This window comes from Saccopteryx bilineata, chromosome 3, assembly GCF_036850765.1.
Source record: "Saccopteryx bilineata isolate mSacBil1 chromosome 3, mSacBil1_pri_phased_curated, whole genome shotgun sequence".
Classification (NCBI taxonomy): Eukaryota; Metazoa; Chordata; class Mammalia; order Chiroptera; family Emballonuridae; genus Saccopteryx; species Saccopteryx bilineata.
The window spans coordinates 95,976,884-95,999,185 of NC_089492.1; the positions used below are offsets into that span (position 1 = coordinate 95,976,884).

Here is a 22,302-nt window from a genome sequence, read left to right on the forward strand (position 1 = left end):
TTAAAATTTTAGCACCTACTTGAGTGAAAAGGGCTTGAATGATCAGAATCAAACACGCTGCAAACATCTGTGGTACTAGAAGCCCCAGAAGCAGGAGGAGGTGTTAACGGTGTTCTTGGAGAATTTGGTGCAGATGCTGTACTTTCTGTTTCACTTTCTGGGATCCTACTATAACTAATTTTCCTTGGCTCCTGCTGCAGAGGTGTGGGATGTCTCATGGTACCTGGTCTTGGGTTTGATGGACGAACACCAGGAGATTTTAGGGGATAGTTGTATTTTTTTGGCTGTAAACATAAAAAAGAGAACCCACAATACTTACAACACCATAATAGAAAGGTTTTTCTATATATGCCTGGTAAAATTCAGCTAACATCTAGAAAAACCATATACCAACAATAAAGAAGTTACATAATGATTGAAATTAAACTGTTCAAGCTAAAGTATTAACATCCCATTTCCATAAAGCCATGGCTCTCTAAATCTTTAGGGAATGAATTTCTTTAAATAATTGAGTCTTAGTGCTATAAAGTACCAGAATTTTTGGATGGAAATCTTTCTAAGATATGTTGTATATTTCTCTGGCTCTTTAAACAGATTCTGTTGAACTGATTTAAACTTCCTAGGAAAGCTGGGATCATTATTATGAACTATGTGATACCTTGCTAGGCTATAATACAGTGATGCTGTCAGGATCCCTTGAACTATTTACAAATGCATTAAATTGTCTGAGTTTTCTCTGTGTATAATACTTTTATGGAATTTTCTTAGAGAGTGATGATTTCTCAGTGATACCAGCATGCTTCACTGGAGCAGACTATATAACTATTTCCAAGATGATGATTTTGATCCACCTTTTAAAAAAATGTGTTGGCTTGAGAAATATTTTTGTGAGGTAATTACATAAGCTTTAATTCACATTTTGTGATTTATCCTAGTTACGTAGAAGCCATTTATGTTTACTTCTTGATTCTTGACTTTCTTGTGAATAAGAGATTATATTCAGATCAGCGAGGTGATGATACTGTACATAAATTTGGCCAGGTACTGACAAGTAATAAAAACAAAGTGGAAACTTTATTTCCCCTCAAAAATTATCTTTAGCCAAACTTCATAAGTCATTACTTAAAAAAAGTTATAAGTACCTTTATTTACTGCAAGTGAATTAATATAAGTTCATCAAATTTCCTGCCCTTGCTCAGTGGTAGAGCGTCGGCCTGGCGTGCAGGAGTCCCGGGTTTGATTCCCGGCCAGGGCATACAGGAGAAGTGCCCATCTGCTTCTCCACCCCTCCCCCTCTCCTTCCTCTCTGTCTCTCTCTTCCCCTCCCGCAGCCAAGGCTCCACTGGAGCAAAGTTTGCCCCGGCGCTGAGGATGGCTCTGTGGCCTCTGCCTCAGGCGCTAGAATGGCTCTGATTGCGGCAGAGCGATGCCCCAAGATGGGCAGAGCATCGTCCCCTGGTGGGCATGCCGGGTGGATCCCGGTTGGGTGCATGCAGGAGTCTCTGACTGCCTCCCTGTTTCCAGCTTTGGAAAAATGCAAAAATGCAAAAAAAAAAAAAAAAAAATTCCTGCCCTTAAAATAAATCTTGAATAAATTTCTTTTATTGTTTAAAAAATAAAAACTTATATTTGCCTAATTTCTTCATCTATCATATCAGAATTTATTCAGATATTAATATTAAAGCTCATTTATTTGAAACCAAGTGGGATATTCCTGAGCATATTTAAGCATTTATTCATTACTTTTATCCATCACATGTGTACTTCATCCTGAATGCCTTTACAGAAAAGTAATCTGAGTAACACATATGGTAGTGATGGCATCACCAGATATAGATGACAAATGAAAAAAATATAAAAGAAATATAAAGATATGAATGCTTACAAATCTTGGGAGAGGTTTAGGGTTTCGTGGTTCTATTTCTAGAGATTTGTTGAAAAGATAATCTGTAAATTCTTTTTCCATGCTATTTCCCATTGGATTCAAGTTTTCAAAGAACCTCTAAAATAAATGCAAAGACACAATTATTCAATTATTAATATTAAATATTTTAAATTCAGTTTGAAATTCATGAAAATAATTTAAGAAAACATTTAACATAAGAAAATTTGATCTATAGTTTTATTTTCCTTTTTCTCCTCTATAAAATAAACCTTCCTTTCATTAGGCAGTGTATAAGCTTAATCAAGAATATGGACCCTCAAGTAATTCAACTTACTTTTATATCTGACTCTACTCGTAAACAATAAGGCTGATTTTGGTACTGCTGGATCTCTCCTGTTATTTCTGCTACTTTCCTCCTTTTGCTAAAGTTTATAAGCTCTTTTCCATGCCTTTTTAGGACCTCAGGGTTGCCTTCTTCTGTTTTCAAGATATTAGTTAGATAAATTCCTAAAAGATATAATGAAATTATTTCAAAGATAAGGAAAAAACTAGTTTTTTCATTCTTAGTAATTGTAGTCATTTATACTGTACCATCTCAATCAGCATAACTGAAGAATCAAGGAACAGATTTTCATTTAATGAATACAACAAGCTAAGTAAATATCAAGAAAATATTTTTATAAGTATCAAATTCTTCTGTAACTAACTATAAAACTTCAGTTTTATAAATACCCAAGAAAAAAGGAGACCAAGTTTAACAAAATTAATGCATTTTTCAGGAGGAATAACCAATTTTCTATACCCACCAAACCACATGTTATTTGACATAAATCATGATTTTGTAAAAGGAATTTTATGAGAAACCGATCATTAATAACAAATTGTATTTTTGGCAAAAGGAGAAGATGTTAAATTCAGAGGATCATATTTGTTGCTTACTCAGCTCCACAAGAGGTTGTTAGGATTTGTAATTTAGAGGTAGTACTGTTTGAGGCCCCACTAGAGGGTGTTAGGATTTGTAGTTTAGAGGTAGCACTGTCTGGATAGGCTTACTCATAGAGGTTTGGAAGGATCTGCAAGCCTATCAAGTACAGGACTGTATAGAATTTGTGTATAGTCTGGTCTTCAGTACTTCCAGAATTAATGGCAGCCTGGTAATTGAGCTCCTGTTTCCTCATCACTGAAGGTTGTGTACTGGCTGAGGAGGAGATGAACAAAGTAACAGGCACTTTAGTTCTATACAGTACACAACCCCCTGGTGCCAGGAGCACTTCAGTCCCTTTTTGTTTTAGCATAAAGGTTCTGGAGCCAACTCTGCTGTTTTTACTTGTGTGATCTTATGCTAGTTGCTTATTAGCCTTTCTATGCCTTGTTTTTCTCGTCTGTAAATGAGGAAGCAGGGTTGTTGTGAGAAATAAATGAGTAAATCCGTATATAGTCTTGGAATAGGGTCTGACGAAAGTATGCTTAATTACCTGTTGTTGCGCTTGTTGATGCTTTGTTGCTATTCTTGCCCTATTCTCTTATGCTTCTAGCTTCTGCCTTTCCCCCTAAAGTACTAACTGTGATACTTTGAGGGAAGAAAGATGGTATGGGTATATCTGAATTCATGCACTCAGTACAAACATACAAATGTACTGAGTCTCTGCTGTATGCCGAGCACTGCATTAGGTACTGAAGATCCAAAGGTGAACAAGACACACAGTCCATGACCTCAAGGAATTCAGGGCTTTGAATGTGGGCTACTACAGTACAATCTGGTAAGTGCTATATCATCAGTACTAATGAGTAAGATGCTATGAGAGCACAAAGGAGATATGCCTACCTCTGCCTTTAGCTGGTGGAAGTAGAAGAAGCATCACGAATGAGGTGATGATTAAAATAAGTCTCAAAAAAATGAATAGAAATTTAATAAGTAGAATAGGATGGAAGGGCATTCTCAGCAAAGCAGCAATGTGTACAAAGGCACTGGTTTGTGATGAGGCTTAGAAGGCATACTCAGAAACAGCATGTTGTTTTCTACGGCTAGACCACAGGGGTCTGATGATGGGGGTAAAGAAGAGGAGGAGGAGGAGGAGGAGGGGCAGGATGTGAGAACAGACATAGGCAAGGAATTAGGAGTTCTACCCTTCTCCATCACTTCAAGTTGTGCAAAGGATGAGGAGGAGAATGAACAGAATAACAGGCACTTTAGTTCTGATCATATATTAGTGTTTCTAAATGCTTTCATGGTACAGCCATATTTTTTGATACTAGAATTTTTTGCCACATTCTTAAAAAGATTAAATGACTCAAAATCAATAGGGAACAAGTCAGCAATTATGAAACATGATAGACATCAAAGCCTGTTTATACAGTTATTAAGTGTATTAATTACTTAGTTATTTCTTAGCACGCAGGCCACTCTTGATTATACATTCATGACAAATTTCCCACGTGTTCTGTAAGCATAGGCTCTTTTATTTTCCACATCTGCCTGCCACTGGGCTCTTTATTTGCAGCCAGTTACATTCTCTTCTGCTTTAAGTTGCATGATCCAATTAGAGCTCAATGCTCAGTCTGATAAATATATTCATAATAGTACGTATTTAATGGCAGACAAGGTCAACTTTCCATATTGGTCACAAATTAATGGCCCAACTGTGAAGAATTTGTGGGTAGTAGCACTTAGACTGGGTCATGAAGAAACATTTTAAAGGAGCTTAACTTTTATCAAATAGGTAATTAGCAAATTATTAGCATCTTTGCATTCTAGAAGGAGTACAGAACTCTGCCTGAAGCCAGATGGGTTAAAAGAGGTTAAGTGTAGAAGCAGAAAGATGAGTTAGCAGGATAAAAGTCATCCTGGTGAGATGATGAGGGCTACCTTAGGGTCTACAGGGATAGAATGAGAGCATAATTATTTAAGAAGTAGATGCCACAAGAACGCATTAACTGGTTTGGGCAGAGGGTGGGGGCAGTGGGAAGGAAGACTCAGCTTTGTGCTTGGGTGACTGAATGGGTGTAGTGTAATGACTGACCCTGGGAACACAGGGAATAATAAGTTATGAGATATTGTAAGCATCAAAAGTATACTTGAATGAAGTTGCAAAAATGTTTACAAGTAGCATTTTGGTAGAGCTCAGGGTAAAATTTAGAAATTATTTTATGACAAATAAATGGTTAGAATGAGAATAAATGATCAAAGAGGTGGTGTCCAAACTTTGTTGACTGTATATTACATCAGTAAAAAATGTTTAAGCATGCATCCTCAATAAATATATATATTGTGTTTGTGTGTGTATATACACACACACATAATTTTTGAGTAAAAAATATAGTACAAATATACTGTTAAGGCTTAATCTTTTTCAATAGATCATTTTATATGCCCTGTGGAGACAGCTGTTCTAGGGAGAGATACAGCAAAGCATTATGACATAAATAATAAAGAATGGTGAGATTTCACATTTTTGCTCATGCCTTTCCCAATCCTTTAGGAAATAGTGCTGCTCAGGGTTGTAGGTTCTCATAGCACTTTGTTCACATTTCAATTTACACGTCTCTATGATACAGTATTATATCTACTACACGGTATTACAATTTATTTTTCTGCTCTTTCAAAGGGGCTTATTGTGGGTAAGATTATGTTTTATTTGCCTCTCCATTCTAACACCTAGCCCAGGGCCTGGCACATCACATGGAAGCATCTAACATGTTTCTGAATGAGTAAAACGATGCAAGAGACATATAGTCTGTTCTAAAATGGCAGGAAATCAAGAATGCAGATGAAGCAAACTGACAAGAAACAGGAGGAGGATGTAAAGTTAAAGCTGTGTAAAAGGAAAGAGCAAAGCCAACAACACAGGCTTGGATGTTTGTGCAGAGAGGTCAGACTTGGTTGAGGGAGGAATCAACATCCTTTTACCTTAGAATAAATGTTAGTTTGCATACACATATGTCAATTCTAGCTATTGGTAGAACATTTTTTTAGTGTATGGAGAGAAAGTGGGATATAGACCATAGTCTGACATAGCCTTAGAAGGAGAAATAGCCTCACTTTTGTTTTGGAATGGTGCAGTGCCAGCAAAAGACCTGAATAAAAATTCTGGTAAGGTGAAGAGGCAGTAAAAGTGTTAAATACTACCCCTGACCCTCCCATACAGGGAAAAAGAATACAGAGAATTAAGGATAAGAATCCAGAAGGAGTATACACGAGATGGAATTAAAAAGAGATGGGATAAAGAAGCAGCAGTAACATATGGCTCTACCTACTGGGTCAGAATAATGAAAGGCTTCCTGGCTTACTCCAGAGACTGATAACCTTTAGCTTTGGAATAGCAAAATCTTCTTAGAGCAGCAGAACCAAATAAGGATAGTTCAGATAAACTGCCTTAAAAGAGTAGAGTCTCAACAATAAGGAAGACAAGCAGAAATGGGTAGAAAGGTTGGCAGGTAGGCTGTCTTTACTTACCAAACTACCTGCACATGTCTGTATTCACTTACTAAATCATACAGCTCACCTTAAACACAATGAATTATACTCTCAATACAGGTCTGAAATGTCCTTTCTTCACATGACATGTTACGAAGAATAGTTACGTTAGTTCATATGAGAGAGAGTAATGGAGTAGCAGGGTAATGGAGTATCAGGGACCAAATTACGAGTCTAGTGAACCAGCCCTGAGGTTTCTTTTCATTTCTGTGCGCAGAGGTTATAGGATATCATAAGTACCATGAGCAGGTATTTTTCACCTTTTTGAAGCACCTGACATAGTTCCTGACACTAAGTAAATAATTAATAAATATTTGTTGACAGATTGAATGAAATGAACATCAGACCTACCCAGGTCCTTCTCCAGGCTCCCTTGATGAATTGGCACTAAACTCACCACACATTGAAGTAAATGAATATACTTTAATGTTTTACCAGAAAGGGAAAATTAATAAATGAAATAGTTCTATCAATAATTTAGGAGGGGTCCTGGCCGGTTGGCTCAGCGGTGGAGCGTCGGCCTGGCGTGTAGGAGTCCCAGGTTCGATTCCTGGCCAGGGCACACAGGAGAGGCGCCCATCTGCTTCTCCACCCCTCCTCTCCTTCCTCTCTGTCTCTCTCTTCCCCTCCCACAGCTGAGGCTCCATTGGAGCAAGGGTGGCCCGGGCGTTGAGGATGGCTCTGTGGCCTCTGCCTCAGGTGCTAGGGTGGCTCTGGATGCAGCGGAGCGGCGCCCCAGGGGGGGGCAGAGCATCACACTCCGGTAGGCATGCGGGAGTCTGTCTGACTGCCTCCCCCATTTCCAGCTTCGGAAAAATGAAAAAAAAAAAATTAGGAGGAAAAGTCCTTAGGAAAACAATAAATAGAAAATAATAAAAAATAATACAAGATGCCCCAGCTGGGTAGCTCAATTGATTACTTCATTGTCCTGATACACCAAGGTTGTGGGTTTGATCCCTGGTCAGGACACATACAAGAATCAACCCAATGAGCCCTGGCCGGTTGGCTCAGCGGTAGAGCGTCGGCCTAGCGTGCGGAGGACCCGGGTTCGATTCCCGGCCAGGGCACACAGGAGAAGCGCCCATTTGCTTCTCCACCCCTCCGCCGCACCTTCCTCTCTGTCTCTCTTTTCCCCTCCCGCAGCCAAGGCTCCATTGGAGCAGAGATGGCCCGGGCGCTGGGGATGGCTCTGTGGCCTCTGCCTCAGGCGCTAGAGTGGCTCTGGTCGCAATATGGCGACGCCCAGGATGGGCAGAGCATCGCCCCCTGGTGGGCAGAGCGTTGCCCCTGGTGGGCGTGCCGGGTGGATCCCGGTCGGGCGCATGCGGGAGTCTGTCTGACTGTCTCTCCCCGTTTCCAGCTTCAGAAAAATGAAAAAATGAAAAAAAAAAAAAAAAAAAAAGAATCAACCAATGACTGCATAAATAAGTGGAACAACAAATTGATATCTCTCTCTTTCCTCCCTCTTTCCTCTCCAAAATCAATAAATTAAAAAGGAAATGACAGAAAACATAAAATCAGAGAGAATAATTAAGTTTAAGATTTTATTTTTTTGAAGAAAAAAGCAAATGAAAGTAAAACAAATGAGCACAAATAGAATGGGAAAGATACATTGCAAATAGGAGCAATTTAAAAAATAACATTTTTGTAGGTATAACTGAATACTAGTATTTTTAAAAATAATAAAAGACAACTGTGTAGCAGAAACGTGAAATTAAAGAAATTAACAAAGAAATGATAATGTTATTAAATAATTATGTGCTGTGAAAGATTTCAGGTCCAGATGGTTTTTGTTGGAATATTTTAAAATTTAAAGGCTAGATCATTTCATGACATTCCAGAATAGAATAAAGAAGATGGAAAGCCACTTAATTAATGTTACAAAGTAAACATAACCATAACAACAAAAGCTGATATAGTACGAAAAGAAAAACCACAGACCCATCTTATTTATGAAGATAGATGCAAAAATCCTAAATAAAACGATAACAAATAGAATTCATTTTTACACTTAAAAGATTAATCCACTAAAAATAAATGCATTAAAGTTAGTAAGTAGGAAGGTTCTGTATTAGTAAATCTATTATTTAATTTGTTAAACAAGAAAAATCATTTTTCTCTAAGATGGAAAACTATTTATAAAAGTGTATGGAAAGAGGACAGAGGGAAAGGGGATGACAGGATGGGATAAACCTGAAGGGAAGGGGGGAGGGCGTTGTAGGGAGGGAGGCAAGGGAGATGTTGAGGGGAATAAGGGGGAGAGGGGATGAATTCGGGGCAACCCTAGAATCTATGTAAAAACAATTAATTAAATAAAAAAAGGATTAAAAAAGTGTATAGATATTGCTAACAAAAACAAAGGAAAAACTATGAAAAGAAACTTTCTTAACATAATAAAAAGCATCTAATCAAGAAAATAGCAAAATTATACCTATTTCTGCTGAAACTAAGATTAAAACAAAGCTGCTAATTTTTATCATTATTGTTTAACAAGTGAACTTGACTCGAAGGAACCACTGAACTAAAGCCAGCCCTTTATTATTATTATTTAACCTTTCTTTAGGAAGTTATGACCAAAGTTATAAGGCATATAGCACAGAAATAAGATCAAGGAAGAGACTATCATTATTGGTAAATATGATTATTTAGATAATCCAAGGAAATGAAAAATTCTTAGAATTAAGGGTAATTGACTATTAAAAAAATGAATACCATTCACAATCATTCACCTAGGAAAAAGTTAAGTACCATAAACTGTCTTTCCAAATTAATTGATAGATTGTTTCAAATGTATTATGGGAAATTACACCCCCCATTAAAAAGTTTCTTTGGAAAAATAAAGAGACAAAATTGGCAACCCCCCAAAACAAAACAAAACAAAAAAACCCTGAAGTAACCCTAAAGAATCAACTTTATCACATTGAAAACACTATAAAGTAGTGGTTCCTAGGCTTGGCACAACTGGCCTTTTGGACTGGGTAACTTTTTGTTGTGGGGGCTACCCTGTGCATTATAGGATAGCAGCAACATTCCTGTCCTCTGCCCATTAGATGCCTCTAACACTTCTCAGTTAGAACAATAAAAAGTATCTTCAGATTTTGTTAAATGTTCTTTGGGGGGTAAAAATTTCCCCCAGTTGAAAATCACTGATTATAAAGTGCCAATCATTAAAAACTGGGACATGAGTATAAGAACTTAATAGGAAACTATTTATTAAAGAAGGAGGTATCATATATAAATGAGGATAAAGAATTACTCAATAAACCCGAGTCAACAAAAAAACCAATTTGGTAGAGAAGTAAATTTGAATATTTTATATGATCTCTAAGAGTTCAATTTTTAAATTTTTAAAAAATTTATTTTAGAGGGAGAAGAAGGGGTAGGGGAGAAAGAGAGAGAGAGAGAGAAACAATGATCTGTTTTTGTGTATGTGTCCTGATCAGGAATCAAATCCACAACCTTGGAATATTGGGACTATGCTCTAACCAACAGAGCTATCCAGCCAGGGCTAAAAGAGATTTCAATTTGATAAAAGAGTTAAATATAATTTAAAATGTCAGATCATAAAGCTAAAATAATATTTCATTGAATATTAAAATACTAGACTGGAAGAACTTTCTAAGGTTAGAACCAATAGAAATCATAATGGAAAAAATGGACATTGAAGAATTTTAAAATACTGTATTTTTTGCTCCATATGATGCACCTGACCATAAGACACACCTAAGGTTTTAAGGAGAAAAATAAGAAAAAAATATTCTGAACCAAATGTGCTAAAATATTTAATAAAGTATTTTTCTTTTTCTTTTTTTTTTTTAATAAAGTATTTTTCACTCCATAGATGCATGGGCATTTTCCCCTTTACTTTTTTTGAGGAAAAAGTGCATCTTATGGAGCAAAAAATATGGTACTGTGTGTCAAAGAATAAAAACTATAGGGCCAAATGGTAAAATATGTAGCTGGAGAAAATATTCCCAAATACAGATAAAAAGTATAAATATAAAGATATTCTTTATCACATTATTTAGTAAAGCCCAGAACCTGGAAACAATGTATCTTTTCAATCATAAGTAATAGTTGCATAAACTGTCATACCAACTTGATGGAATATCATGAAGCCATTACAAATGATAATTATGAGGACTAATAAAACACATCAATATATTTAAAATACAGGTGAAAAAAGTAAACAATAGTGTGTACATGTCACATGATCATAACTATATACAATGTGCACAGCAAAAAGATTAAAACATACAAAAGTGGTTAGTTATAAAGCCTGTGGAAAAAGTGGGAATATTGACTGAAAAAAATTAGAGTATAAAAATATCATGTGTAGTGTAACTTAAAGCTATATAAAAATATATAGCTATAGATGAGGAAATGGCTAGGAGAAAATATACCACATGCTAAAAAGACTAAACACCAGACATATATAGATCATAATTTTTGTAAGCATTCAGAGGAAGAATCATCAGAACACTATATACCGGCAGAGAAAAGAAACCAGTGTGAAAGAGAGCATTATAGCAAATGGCTTCCCAAGATAGAAATAAAAAGTGGAATGTATACATTAGGATTGATTTTAAAAAGTCCTAATAGAGAAATATTCTAGGGGATTCAGGTGTTAAAAATCTGTATATTTACAAAGAAAATACTTTGTAAATAAGTATTTTCTGCTGGTATATTACATATGTGCAAACTCAGTTACTTAATGAAATAAGTGTCTTGTTTTATCCAGAAATGCAATAAAAATTCAAGAAGAAATGCTCACCAAAGAAAGGCACACACGGTGGATTAATAGACCTGAGTTTTGCCAAATATTTCTTATAGTGATCTTCACTTAATTCATGAGCTTCTTCTAAAATTTTCTTTTGGCGACTTGGTATTTGCTACAATAAGAAAATATTTAGGGAGCATAAGTTTAGGAAAGGAATCAAAGGTTTTTTCCAAAAAATGCCAGACTAAGAATAAAGCCCAAACACAAGTGTATCAGTCTGGTTTTAGGAATAATATATAATATTGTTACAAAGAGACTATCTTCCTGGGTCCTAGTAGTACAAACTTAAAGGGGTGTACGTACGTACGTGCGTGCATGCATGTGTGTGAAATCTGGTTTCTCTTGCCATTCCTCACACAATTCTGTGAGCACAATTGTACATTACATTTCAAATAAAGTGCTGAAAGCATTTTCTTCTTCTAACTGTGAATGCATTTAACTGAGAATGGCTAATTTGAAAAAAGAGTAACCAATTCAATTCAAAATTTAGGTAATTTCATCTTTTAAACTATAACTGAAAGACAGTTGAGGCACTTAAAAATTAAAGATCATAATTGTTAAAATCCTCATTTTTAAAACAGGAAATATAAGTTCTTTAAAAAAAAACACCACCTATGCAAACCTACCTCAAACGTGTGGTCTAGCCTGTAAACAGGTGATGAGTTCATAGCACTGACAACCTCAAGGACACCATTGAAATTGTTCAGCTCTTGAAAGACTTGAAGAATCTCAATTATTCGACTCACCACAGCTACCCTTTCTTCTAAGTTTTCAGTTTCTACAATACATCTGGGAATCAAAGACAAAAAAGTGAATTTAAAATTTTGGAGTATTCCCAACAAAGATATGAGTTAAAGAATTTAGTAACTAAAATAATGTAGAGTGGGGATAGGCTATCAGTGTAACTATAGAGATTATATATTCAGAATGGCAGGTAAATAGTAAGAGACTGGAAGATAAGAAGGCAGTGCCTCGATAGGCATGCTGTTCTTCACTGTCTTCCAGACTGATACCACCAAACAGTCAATCATTTCCCTACTATATTTGGTGCATCCTCTCTCAGCATTAGAATTAACTGATGAGTCTAATCTTATTGAATATATCCTGGTTTGGGGGATGTGGGTATGTTCTAGGGGAATTTATTCTAAAATTCAAGAAGTTGCGTTTCATATTCTTCATCTAATTGTAAAATTTTAGTGATTAATCCTTAATATTTTTCTTTGATATATAGAAATAATTAGCTACATTTCTAAGAACAGCTCTTTATATAAGCATTAGGAGGTAGAAAGGTCAATGAAAGTATTCTACCACAGCTAAGCATAAAAAATTTTCAATTACTTAGAAAGAAAAAAGTCAATAAAAATAAAGCACTTAAATATCAAGAATCCTTGGAAAGTGTGTATGTGTATGTGTGTATCCTTTTAAATATCTAAGAGGAAGTGTACTATGCTCAAAAAAAAAATTCCTCAGTGAACATTTACTCTCCATTTCTAATATTTGAGAGAATTTATTTATTAATTAGTTAGTAAAGAAAAAGACATTTTAAACTTGGTTTTCAATAATGTAATATTAAACATTTTATAATCAAAGAAAAAATAGGATATATAAATGGAAAAAAATAAATAAAAGTCAACATTAAACATTTTTTAAAATGTAAAGTTTCAGATTACATTATTCTCTAATGAGGCTTGTCTGACACTAAGAAAAAAACCATAGCAAAACTATCAAAAGTAATTTGTCTTATTTCAAATTAAACATAACATATATGTGTTTAAAGCATTAGCTATATCTCTACAAATATGTCATATTTTGTCTTGGTAGCTAGTTAGTTGGGCATTTAAAAAGATATAATGTGCCTGACCAGGTGGTGGCACAGTGAATAGAGCATCGGACTGGGATGTGGAAGGACCCAGGTTCGAGACCCTGAGGTTGCCAGCTTGAGCGCAGGCACATCTGGCTTGAACAAAAAAAAAAAAAAAATCTCACCAGCTTGGACCCAGGGTCGCTGGCTCGAGCAAGGGGTTGCTCAGTTTGCTGAAGGCCCGTGGTCAAGGCACATATGAGAAAGCAATCATTGAACAACTAAGGAGTCCCAACAAAAGACTGATGATTGATGCTTCTCATCTCTCTCCGTTCCTGTCTGTCTGTCCCTATCTGTCCCTCTCTCTGACTCTCTCTCTGTCCCTGTAAAAATAAATAAATAAATAAAATTTAAAAAGATATGTATTTATATCTTGTATTTAACTATACTTATCACAAACATTAGGGGATATTTAAAAATGAGTATGAAGCTATAAAATATCCCCTAATGTTTGCGAGCACTATAGTTCAGTAAATATTAACAAGGTATACAAACTGAGATCACCTGTGTAGCTTCTATAAAAACCAGGCAAGTCTGGACTTACTTATCCATAGGTAACTGCAATTCTAATGCATGTCCATAGCTAAGAACCACTGTGGCAAATGAACAAGAACCTTTCATATTGAAAAGGCAGACAATGGAGCCTTTATACATTGTTGATGGAGGGAACACAAAATGGTTTAGCCACTAGAAAAAAACATTATGGAGGTTCCTCAAAACATTAACAATAGAACTACCATATGGTTCAGCAATCTCATTTCTGGGAATTTATCCAAAAGTATTAATATCAGGATTACAAACATATATTAGCACTCCTATGTTCATTGCAATGCTATTCACAACAGCTAAGATGTGGAAACAACCTAAATGTCCATCTAAGGATGAACGGATAAAGAAAATGTGGTATATAAATACAACAGAATATAATTCAGAAGGGAATCCTACAGTATGCAACCATATGAATGATCATTGAGGACACTGTGATAAGTGAAATAAGCCAGTCACAGAAGGACAAATACTGCATGTCTTATCTAAAATAGTTAAACTCATTGAAGCAAAGACTAGAATGGTGGTTGCCAGGGACTATGGGGAGTGGAAAATGGGGTATTGCTAATCAACATGTATAAAATTTCAGTTTTGCCAGATGAATAAATTCTAGGAATCTTCTGTACAATATTATGCCTACAGATAACAATGCTGTGTTGTACACTGAAAAAATCTGTTAAAAGTAAATTTTGTTCTTAAGACAATAAAAGAAAAAAGCAAGAAATGCCCTCTTCTCAGTTAGCTATTAAAAATATAGGACAGAAATAAAATCAGTCTGATCAGTTATGTTTCCTCTTTACAGACATAGGTTTTCATTATTATGATGGAAAAGGCTTCTGCATACTGAAGTATAATTATTTAACTTAATAATGAAGAAGTCAGGAAGCAACACATAGAGGACAGTTCTAAAATTTTACTTTTTTTATTTAAAATTTTTATTAAGTGAGAAGTGGGGAGGCAGAGAGACAGACATGTACCCCCAGCAAGCCCCCTTTGGGGCAATGCTCTGCCCATCTGGGACTGTTACTCCATTGCTCGGCAACCAAGCTATTTTAGCACCTGAGGTGAGTCCATGGAGCCATCCTCAGTGCCTGGGGCGAACTTGGGGCCAACTTGCTCCAACTGAGCCATGGCTGCAGGAGGGGAAGAGAGAGAGAGAGAGAGAGAGAGAGAGAGAGAGAGAGCGCACAAAAAAGAGAAGGGAGAGGGGAAGGGGTGGAGAAGCAGATGGTCACTTCTCCTGTGTGCCCTGACTGGGAATCAAACCTAGGATGTCTACACACCAGGCCGATGGTCTACCACTGAGCCAACTGGCCAGGGCCAAGTTTTACTTTTTATAGATGCTAAGAAAGTTATAGCATAAATAGAAGTCCTAAGTTTCAAATTACTTGGAATGCTTATTTCTCTTTAGGAATCTCTTTCAGGTCTTTATCTACATTCTAGTTTAAGTTCCCCTCATTCCCTTCTGTCACTGGTCTCTTGTTCTGAAAAGTCTGATATGATCTGTGAAAACCTCAGACCACCTTTATAAAATATCAAATAATCATATTGTTTTTACTCAGAAAAAAACATGGCCATTACATAAAACTCCGATCTCTGGCCCCAACTATAAAATTGCATTGAGATTCTGAACTTTTGACATGATAGTGTAATGAGCTCTGCTTACTCACCTCTTAGTGAAACTGGTGAAAATTTTGTGTGTGTATACATATATATATAGATAAATATATACATATTCATATATATATGCATACATACACATAACTATTTAAAGTTTCTGGAAATGACCCTAAAAGCAAATAGCAAATGAGGAAACATCTATTCAGGAAAATCTAAAAAAGTTCAGTAAGAGAAACAGAGGCAAGAGTTTGTGGTATTTGAACCAAGACTGCTCCCTCCCTTCTTACTGCCAGAGGACCTCTGGGGGTGGAGGTGAAATAGTCTACTGCAGATTGCTGCAGTCAAGAACAGGGCTTCCTGTCCACCCAGCTCCCCAGTAGAGGGACTTCTTCCCTGGAGGGGCAGGACTCCAGCATTACTCATTCATCCTGCCCCACGCCTATGGTTGCTGAGGCTAAGTCCCAGGTGAGTGCAGCTGACAGGTGGGGACTCTTTTCTCTTGCCTAGCTTCTATGTGGAACAGTTGCTCTGCCTTCAATGTGGCAAACTGAAAACACTGGGAAGAAAACCATTCCCTGGTTTCTGAGGCAGTGGTTTCATGCCAAGAGAAGCAAGTGAAGAGGACCTCATGCTACTGTGTGTGTGCATGCGCAAGGGCTCATGCATGCACACACATACTCCTCCTCTTCTACCATCACCGCCACCTACCGCTACCAAGCACTCAGCTCCTAGAGCAAGAATGTCACTCAGAAAGAAACCTGCAGTCATCCCCAGCTCCAGAGTCTAAAAGCTCAAACAGATAGCTCCTAATCTCCAATTATTTTTAACAAAGTGTGGAGAAGCTTAAGCCTAAGGGTGCTCTCAAGAACAGTGAAGGTTGCCCTGTCCGGTTGGCTCAGTGTACAGTGTTGGCCCACATGTGGATGTCCTGGGTTTGATTCCCGGCCAGGGCACACAGGAGAAGTGCCCATCTGCTTCTCCACCCTTCTTCCTCTCCTTCCTCTCTGTCTCTCTCTTCCCCTCCGGCAGCCAAGGCTCCATTGGAGCAAAGTTGGCCTGAGCACTGAAGATGGCTCCTTGGCCTCCACCTCAGGTGCTAGAATGGCTCCAGTTGCAACAGAGCAATGCCCCAGATGGGCAGAGCATTGCCCCTTGGTGGGCATGCCGGGTGGATCCTGGTTGGATGCATGTGGGAGTCTGTCTCTCTGCTTCCTCGCTTCTTAGCTTCTCACTTCAGAAAAATACCAAAAAAAAAAAAAAAAAAAAAAAGAAAAGAAAAGAAAAAGAAAGCCCTACCTACCCCACTGCCTTCTTTGGGTAACTGTGGGCATACCCTAACCCAGGAGTAGTCAACCTTTTTATACCTACCGCCCACTTTTGTATCTCTGTTAATAGTAAAAATTTCTAACCGTCCGCTGGTTCCACAGTAATAGTGATTTATAAAGTAGGGAAGTAAATTTACTTTATAAAATTTATAAAGCAGAGTTACAGCAAGTTAAAGCATATAATAATAATTACTTACCAAGTACTTTATGTTGGATTTTTGCTAAGTTTGACAGAATAAATCTTTATAAAACAACTTACTATAGTTAAATCTATCTTTTTATTTATACTTTGGTTGCTCTGCTACCAGGCACCATGAAAGCTGGAACGCCCACTAGTGGGCAGTAGGGACCAGGCTGACTACCACTGCCCTAATCTGTACCTTCCAGAAGAGGACCATCTCAGTGTGGGAGGAATGTGGCGGTTGGGGGGGGAGGGTAGCCTTCACTAAAATAATCCAGCTAAACAAATAATCAAGCAATAACAATAAGCCCTTGGGTATAGGAGAGGCAGTACTCACAATTTATTATAACATATTATCTAAAATGTCAAGTTTCCAACAAATATTATGAGGCATGCAAAGAAATAGGAAAGTGTCACCCTTTCCCTGGAAAAAAGGCAGAGAATGGCAACTGTGAGAGAGTAAATGTTGGATTTAACAAAAAAGATTTCTATGTAGCAACTATGAGTATGTTCATAAAACTAAAGGAAAGCATGATTTAAAAATTAAAGGAAGGTATGAAGACAGTGTGCATCAAATAGAGAATATCACAAAAGACACATAACTGTAAAAGGAACCAAATGGAAACGCTGGAATTGAAAAGTACAATAATTAAAATAAAAAATTTACTAGAGGGGAAACAGACAATTTGAACTGGCAGAAGAAATAGTTAACTTGAAGATAGAGCTATTGTTTAAAAGTGAAGGCAAAATAAAATCTTCCCAAGATAAACAACAATGGAGAGAATTTGTTCCTAGCAGACCCACTGTACCTCCCAGAAGAGGTATATTAAAGGAGTACTAAACACTAAAGCAAGTTCCTCAAGCTGAAAGCAGGTGACCCAGATGGTAATATGAATTCAAAGAAAGAAAGAATACCAATAAAAGTAATTATGTGAATTTAAATGATACTATAAATGCATATTTTTTTCTCTTAAGTGATTTAAAAAGCTACTGCATAAAATAAAATGTATGTAATGTATTGTTGGGCCTATAACAAATAGAAACATAATATATGTGTAATATATTGCCAATAATTGCCCAAATGATAATAAAGTTGTAATGAGCTAAAAAAATGACAGCAAATGGTAAAGCAATCATATAACAATGTATTAATAGAGCTGCACCATTAATTTTATGTAATATTATTATAATAATACCACAAAAAAGGGGGGGAAGGAAATAGAACTACATAGGTGTAACATTTCTATGTATCATTGAAATTAAGCTAATATAAACATCAAGCTGATTCTGGTAAATTGTATATGGTAAACTTTAAAGCAACCACTAAAAAACTTCAAAAAGTATAATGAAAAAATCATTAATAAAATTAAAATGCTGTATTAGAAAACTATTCACTCAGTGCAAAAAGGAGAAAGAAGAACAAAACAAGACATGAGACACACAGAAATGCAATAAAATTTTTACTATATTTGACTGCTATGAAATGTTAGAATGTCACTAATACTTACTTCTCAAACCACAGAGTGAGATTAGTGGTGTGCCGGATCATTTTCAGAAGATTAGGAGAATTAATTTCTTTGTCTTCTTTTGTCCACACACTTCCAACTAATTCTGATGGCTGTACAGCTCTAAAATCATCAAGACATGATTCTACATGACACCTTTCCCTCTAGTATACTGTTTTATTAAGTAAATGAGATAAATAAAACTAAACTACCATATAAACTTGTCTCTTACACCAACAAAAATATGAAAAGGTATAACAGAAAATTATAACTATGCATCGTTTTCTAAATATTAAAATTTTTTTATGCATGTAGCTCCATTTTACTTTTGTGAAAATCAGTAGGCAGAGGGATGAAAGTTACAAAAGAAAGTTAAAGTTGCCCAAGAATACCAAGCCAGCAAATGGTAAAGCCAGGATTTTATTATTGTTTTATAGTAGCATTTTGCTTTGGACAAGGTTGGGATTTCTTCATAACGTCTTTCCCAGCACTTACTTTATTTAATAAAGTAGGGCGACAAAGTAGTTTGGGATAGTTCTTTTAAATAATGATATATCTGTTATAATAAAAGCTCAATGAAGGTATAGTAATCACTGCAATTCAAAAATCGTTTATTTTTCTTCTAAAGGAGGAGGGAAAACCCAATTACAAAATGGTCCTGGAAAATAAATAAAATAGATGCTAACACTGATTTTTGAGAATAGTGATGATCTTTTGTGGGAGATCTATAAATTTAGTTCATTTTTTCATTTAGTTATTAAAACATAGTTTGAAATTCTAAATAGTCCCCATTTAAAAACAGAAACAGACTTTTTTTTTTGAGACAGTTGTTATTAATCTGTATAAAAACTAAAAAGGTTGTAACCGGCCATGACTCAAATTTGTAATTATAAACGACCGTAGCTAACTTACTGAACCCTTACTTTGTGCTAAGCACTGTTCATATATTGAATATTTTCAACCTCACAACAGCCCCAGGAATAAGTAATATCATCAGTTCCATTTTACTTTTGTGAAAATCAATAGGCAGAAGGATGAAAGTTACAAAAGAAGGTTAAAGTTGCCCAAGAATACCAAGCCAGCAAATGGTAAAGCCAGGATTTGAATTTAGATTTAACAGTGAGGGGTGACTGCAAACAAAAGCTGTAAGTCCAGACAAAGCAAGGGAGATCAGGGAGTGAGAGAAGAGGAATCAGCTGCACATCAGGCCTTATTACCACACATTTCGTGTACTATCTGATTTATATCTTACAACAGTCCTACAAGGCAGAAACCAGTATTTCATTTTAAAAATGAATTCCTTTAATGTGATTTTTCAGCTTGAATATAAAATTACATACCGATATAGATCTGATTCAAGTAAAGTGAGCTGCCGAGCAATTTCTATTGGGTGTAATGTGAGCAGGTCAAAAGTCTCTGTGTGCCCAGGTTTGCTTATGTGCCACTCAACTGTGGGAGGTGAACTCTGAAATGTAATATTATGACCTGGTCCACTGTCTCTTGCAATTTTTTTCCTTTGGATTATTTTAGTGATGGATTCAACCCATTTTTTCATTGCTTTACCTGAAATACATTTTAAATAACATTTAAATACTTTTTACTCAATATTTCATTTTTTAAAATAGCTTAAAATCATACAAGTGAAATCTGAATATATCTTTGCTATAATAACAGTTCAAATGATCAAAATTTTCAAAATGGAAGTTCCCCTTTATCGTTTCCTGTTCCCTATCCCAATTTCATTCTTCTTCACATGGGTAACCACTGTTAATAATTTGGTTTACACTTGTCCATATTCTTTTAAAATAAATTTAGAAAGTAGTTTATCTATATAGATTTTTCACCTCTATTATTCTGAACTTCAGTTCAAAATATTTTAAAATCCTCCAATAAAAGACTTATTTTACACAAATGAAATTTATAGATTATATGCATTCACTGTTAATCTAATCAATTGCATTTTATGAGCCAAGCAGGTCTAGAGGACTAAGTCTTTCATATTAGTATGACTTTTGACCTGGATTTGTTTTGTACTATGCATGAAAGTATTATTACTGAACCCTTTATTTTCTGATTCTCCTTTAGCAAGTACAACAAAAATGGAAACAATTTATCTAGGACATGCTTACACCTATACAATCATAGAATCTTTAAAACTAGAAACTTTGGAGATCATTAAGCCTATCTCCACATGTTACTGATGAGGAAACTTAAGTATAAACAATCCAAGTAAGTTTGTCTAAAGTCATGTATCTGGTATGTTTCTCCGCCCTCAGTTCACTATGCCTTGCTGCCTCTGAGATGTATGCACTGTTCACCTAACTGTGGCTCATACTCTCCCTCAGTGTTGTTATAATGGCACAATAGTGCCTAATTGTCCTTTGCTATATGTACTTTCAGATAAGTGTAACGACACCATAAATTGAGACTTTTATTTTATCCAATTCCAAAATAACCAGTAAGTTGATTTACTAAATAAAAATACATTGGTCCAACAGGGCAATTACTGAGCAATTTGTAGGTAAAAAATGTTATTTGATGAAATAAAAATTTTTTTCAAATTGTTATGCTGACACTACTATAAACATCTTAACAACAATAAGCAATAATGACATCAATTGATAGTCACAATACTGATACTTTTATTACACATAAAACTAGGCACTTAAAACAACCATACCTCTTACTGTTCCAATAAATTCCTCCATTCGCTGCAAAAGATGTGTATCTCTTTCAAAGTCATAGAAATGGTGCTCTACCCAGTGCCGACAGACATTCAATACTCTGGCATTAACATAGAAGAATAACTGAATTACATGGGAACTTGGGACATAAATGTTTATCACAATGAATGGTATAAATGAAAATGGAGTAACTGTCACCAAATTAAATAATCTTATTAGTGGCTTACCACTTTCAATATTCCATGTTAATTAAGGCTTATACAATAATTTCTGATAATTGCCTTTTACTCATTTTACTTGTTACCTCCTTCTTGCTTAGAAGAGATCCTTATTTACTTCAACTCTGAAACAAAAGTTCAATAAATACTTATTTACTTCAGTTATTTATTAATGCTTACCGCAGTTGTACAGGCTGTATATATTCTTTTCTAAACCTTTTTAGTTCTGCACTCAAGGGTTGATCTCCATTCTCTATAGCTATGCGGTCAGCTTCTGTTGGCTCAGGCTCAGGAATTTCAAACCTAACATAAAGCAGAATAAACTAATGAAAATATTAATTATTTTAAATTATACAAATAGAAACTAGAAACTTTTTTACTAGTCAGCACAATCAAGACAGCACTGTAAAAAAAATTACTAAGGGTAGACATATCAGCAAAATCAAGGTTTCCATAATGTAAAGTCTAAAAGTATGTGATTATAAAGTTATGAGACTGATGTTCATTTTGGGCTTGTATAATTAAATCAACTAGCAATGCTTTTTAAGAGTAATGCTTGAAAATTTGACTGCTCTTTGGGTAGATGAAACACTTCTTGATTATAGTAGTATTTGTTTACTGACAAGCTCTATTTTCCTCAACTTGTGGTTTATTTGAAAACTTCTGTTTAGAACATCTAAATCATAAAACTTTGAATTTCCTGAGTCTAAATTATGTATTTTATATAGTTCTTTAGGTAGATTGTTATAAATTTGAAATTTCACATAATGAATTTCAATATAAAAAAGAATGCCTATTTTTATATTTAAATAATCAAAGCTAACATATCATTATAAAATAAATGGTCTCCTAAGAGATTTTATTTCTTTAAAAAGTGCTCATAAACTAAAATTTAAAGCTCATCCATCATATTTCCAAGAAACATATAAGATCTTAGCTCAATCTCTTTTAAAAAGATAAAGAATTTAAACATTTAAAATTGACAGACCTTTCTATTATAAGACTCAGTAGTTCTTGAGGTTTACAAAAGGATCTGTATGTTGTAAGAAATGTCCGAACAAAATTGGGATCTAAGAAGAAAAAAGAAAAATCTTATTAAAATCTTTGATTCAGAATGATTATTTACATTTTCAAAAAGAGATCAAATAGTCAATTTTAAAAGTCCCAAAATGTTTTGACCACGTAGAATGCTCTGGGCTTTATAAAGAACTGCTAGACTTAGT

General features: G+C 35.5%; 1 protein-coding gene across 2 annotated transcripts in view; it reads right to left on the minus strand.

Annotated features, from left to right (window-relative positions):
• The window catches only part of SOS1 (SOS Ras/Rac guanine nucleotide exchange factor 1), a 117,368-nt gene that overhangs the window by 14,187 nt on the left and 80,879 nt on the right, over positions 1 to 22,302 (minus strand). For both annotated transcript variants that reach the window (XM_066266964.1, XM_066266963.1), the window contains exons 11-20: positions 22,068 to 22,149; positions 21,260 to 21,382; positions 20,858 to 20,961; positions 19,518 to 19,740; positions 18,181 to 18,300; positions 11,766 to 11,928; positions 11,134 to 11,251; positions 2,220 to 2,392; positions 1,886 to 2,002; positions 20 to 284 (exon numbers count right to left, since the gene is read on the minus strand). In XM_066266964.1, coding sequence (XP_066123061.1) covers positions 20 to 284; positions 1,886 to 2,002; positions 2,220 to 2,392; positions 11,134 to 11,251; positions 11,766 to 11,928; positions 18,181 to 18,300; positions 19,518 to 19,740; positions 20,858 to 20,961; positions 21,260 to 21,382; positions 22,068 to 22,149 — 1,488 coding nt within the window. The remainder of the gene's footprint in view (positions 1 to 19; positions 285 to 1,885; positions 2,003 to 2,219; positions 2,393 to 11,133; positions 11,252 to 11,765; positions 11,929 to 18,180; positions 18,301 to 19,517; positions 19,741 to 20,857; positions 20,962 to 21,259; positions 21,383 to 22,067; positions 22,150 to 22,302) is intronic.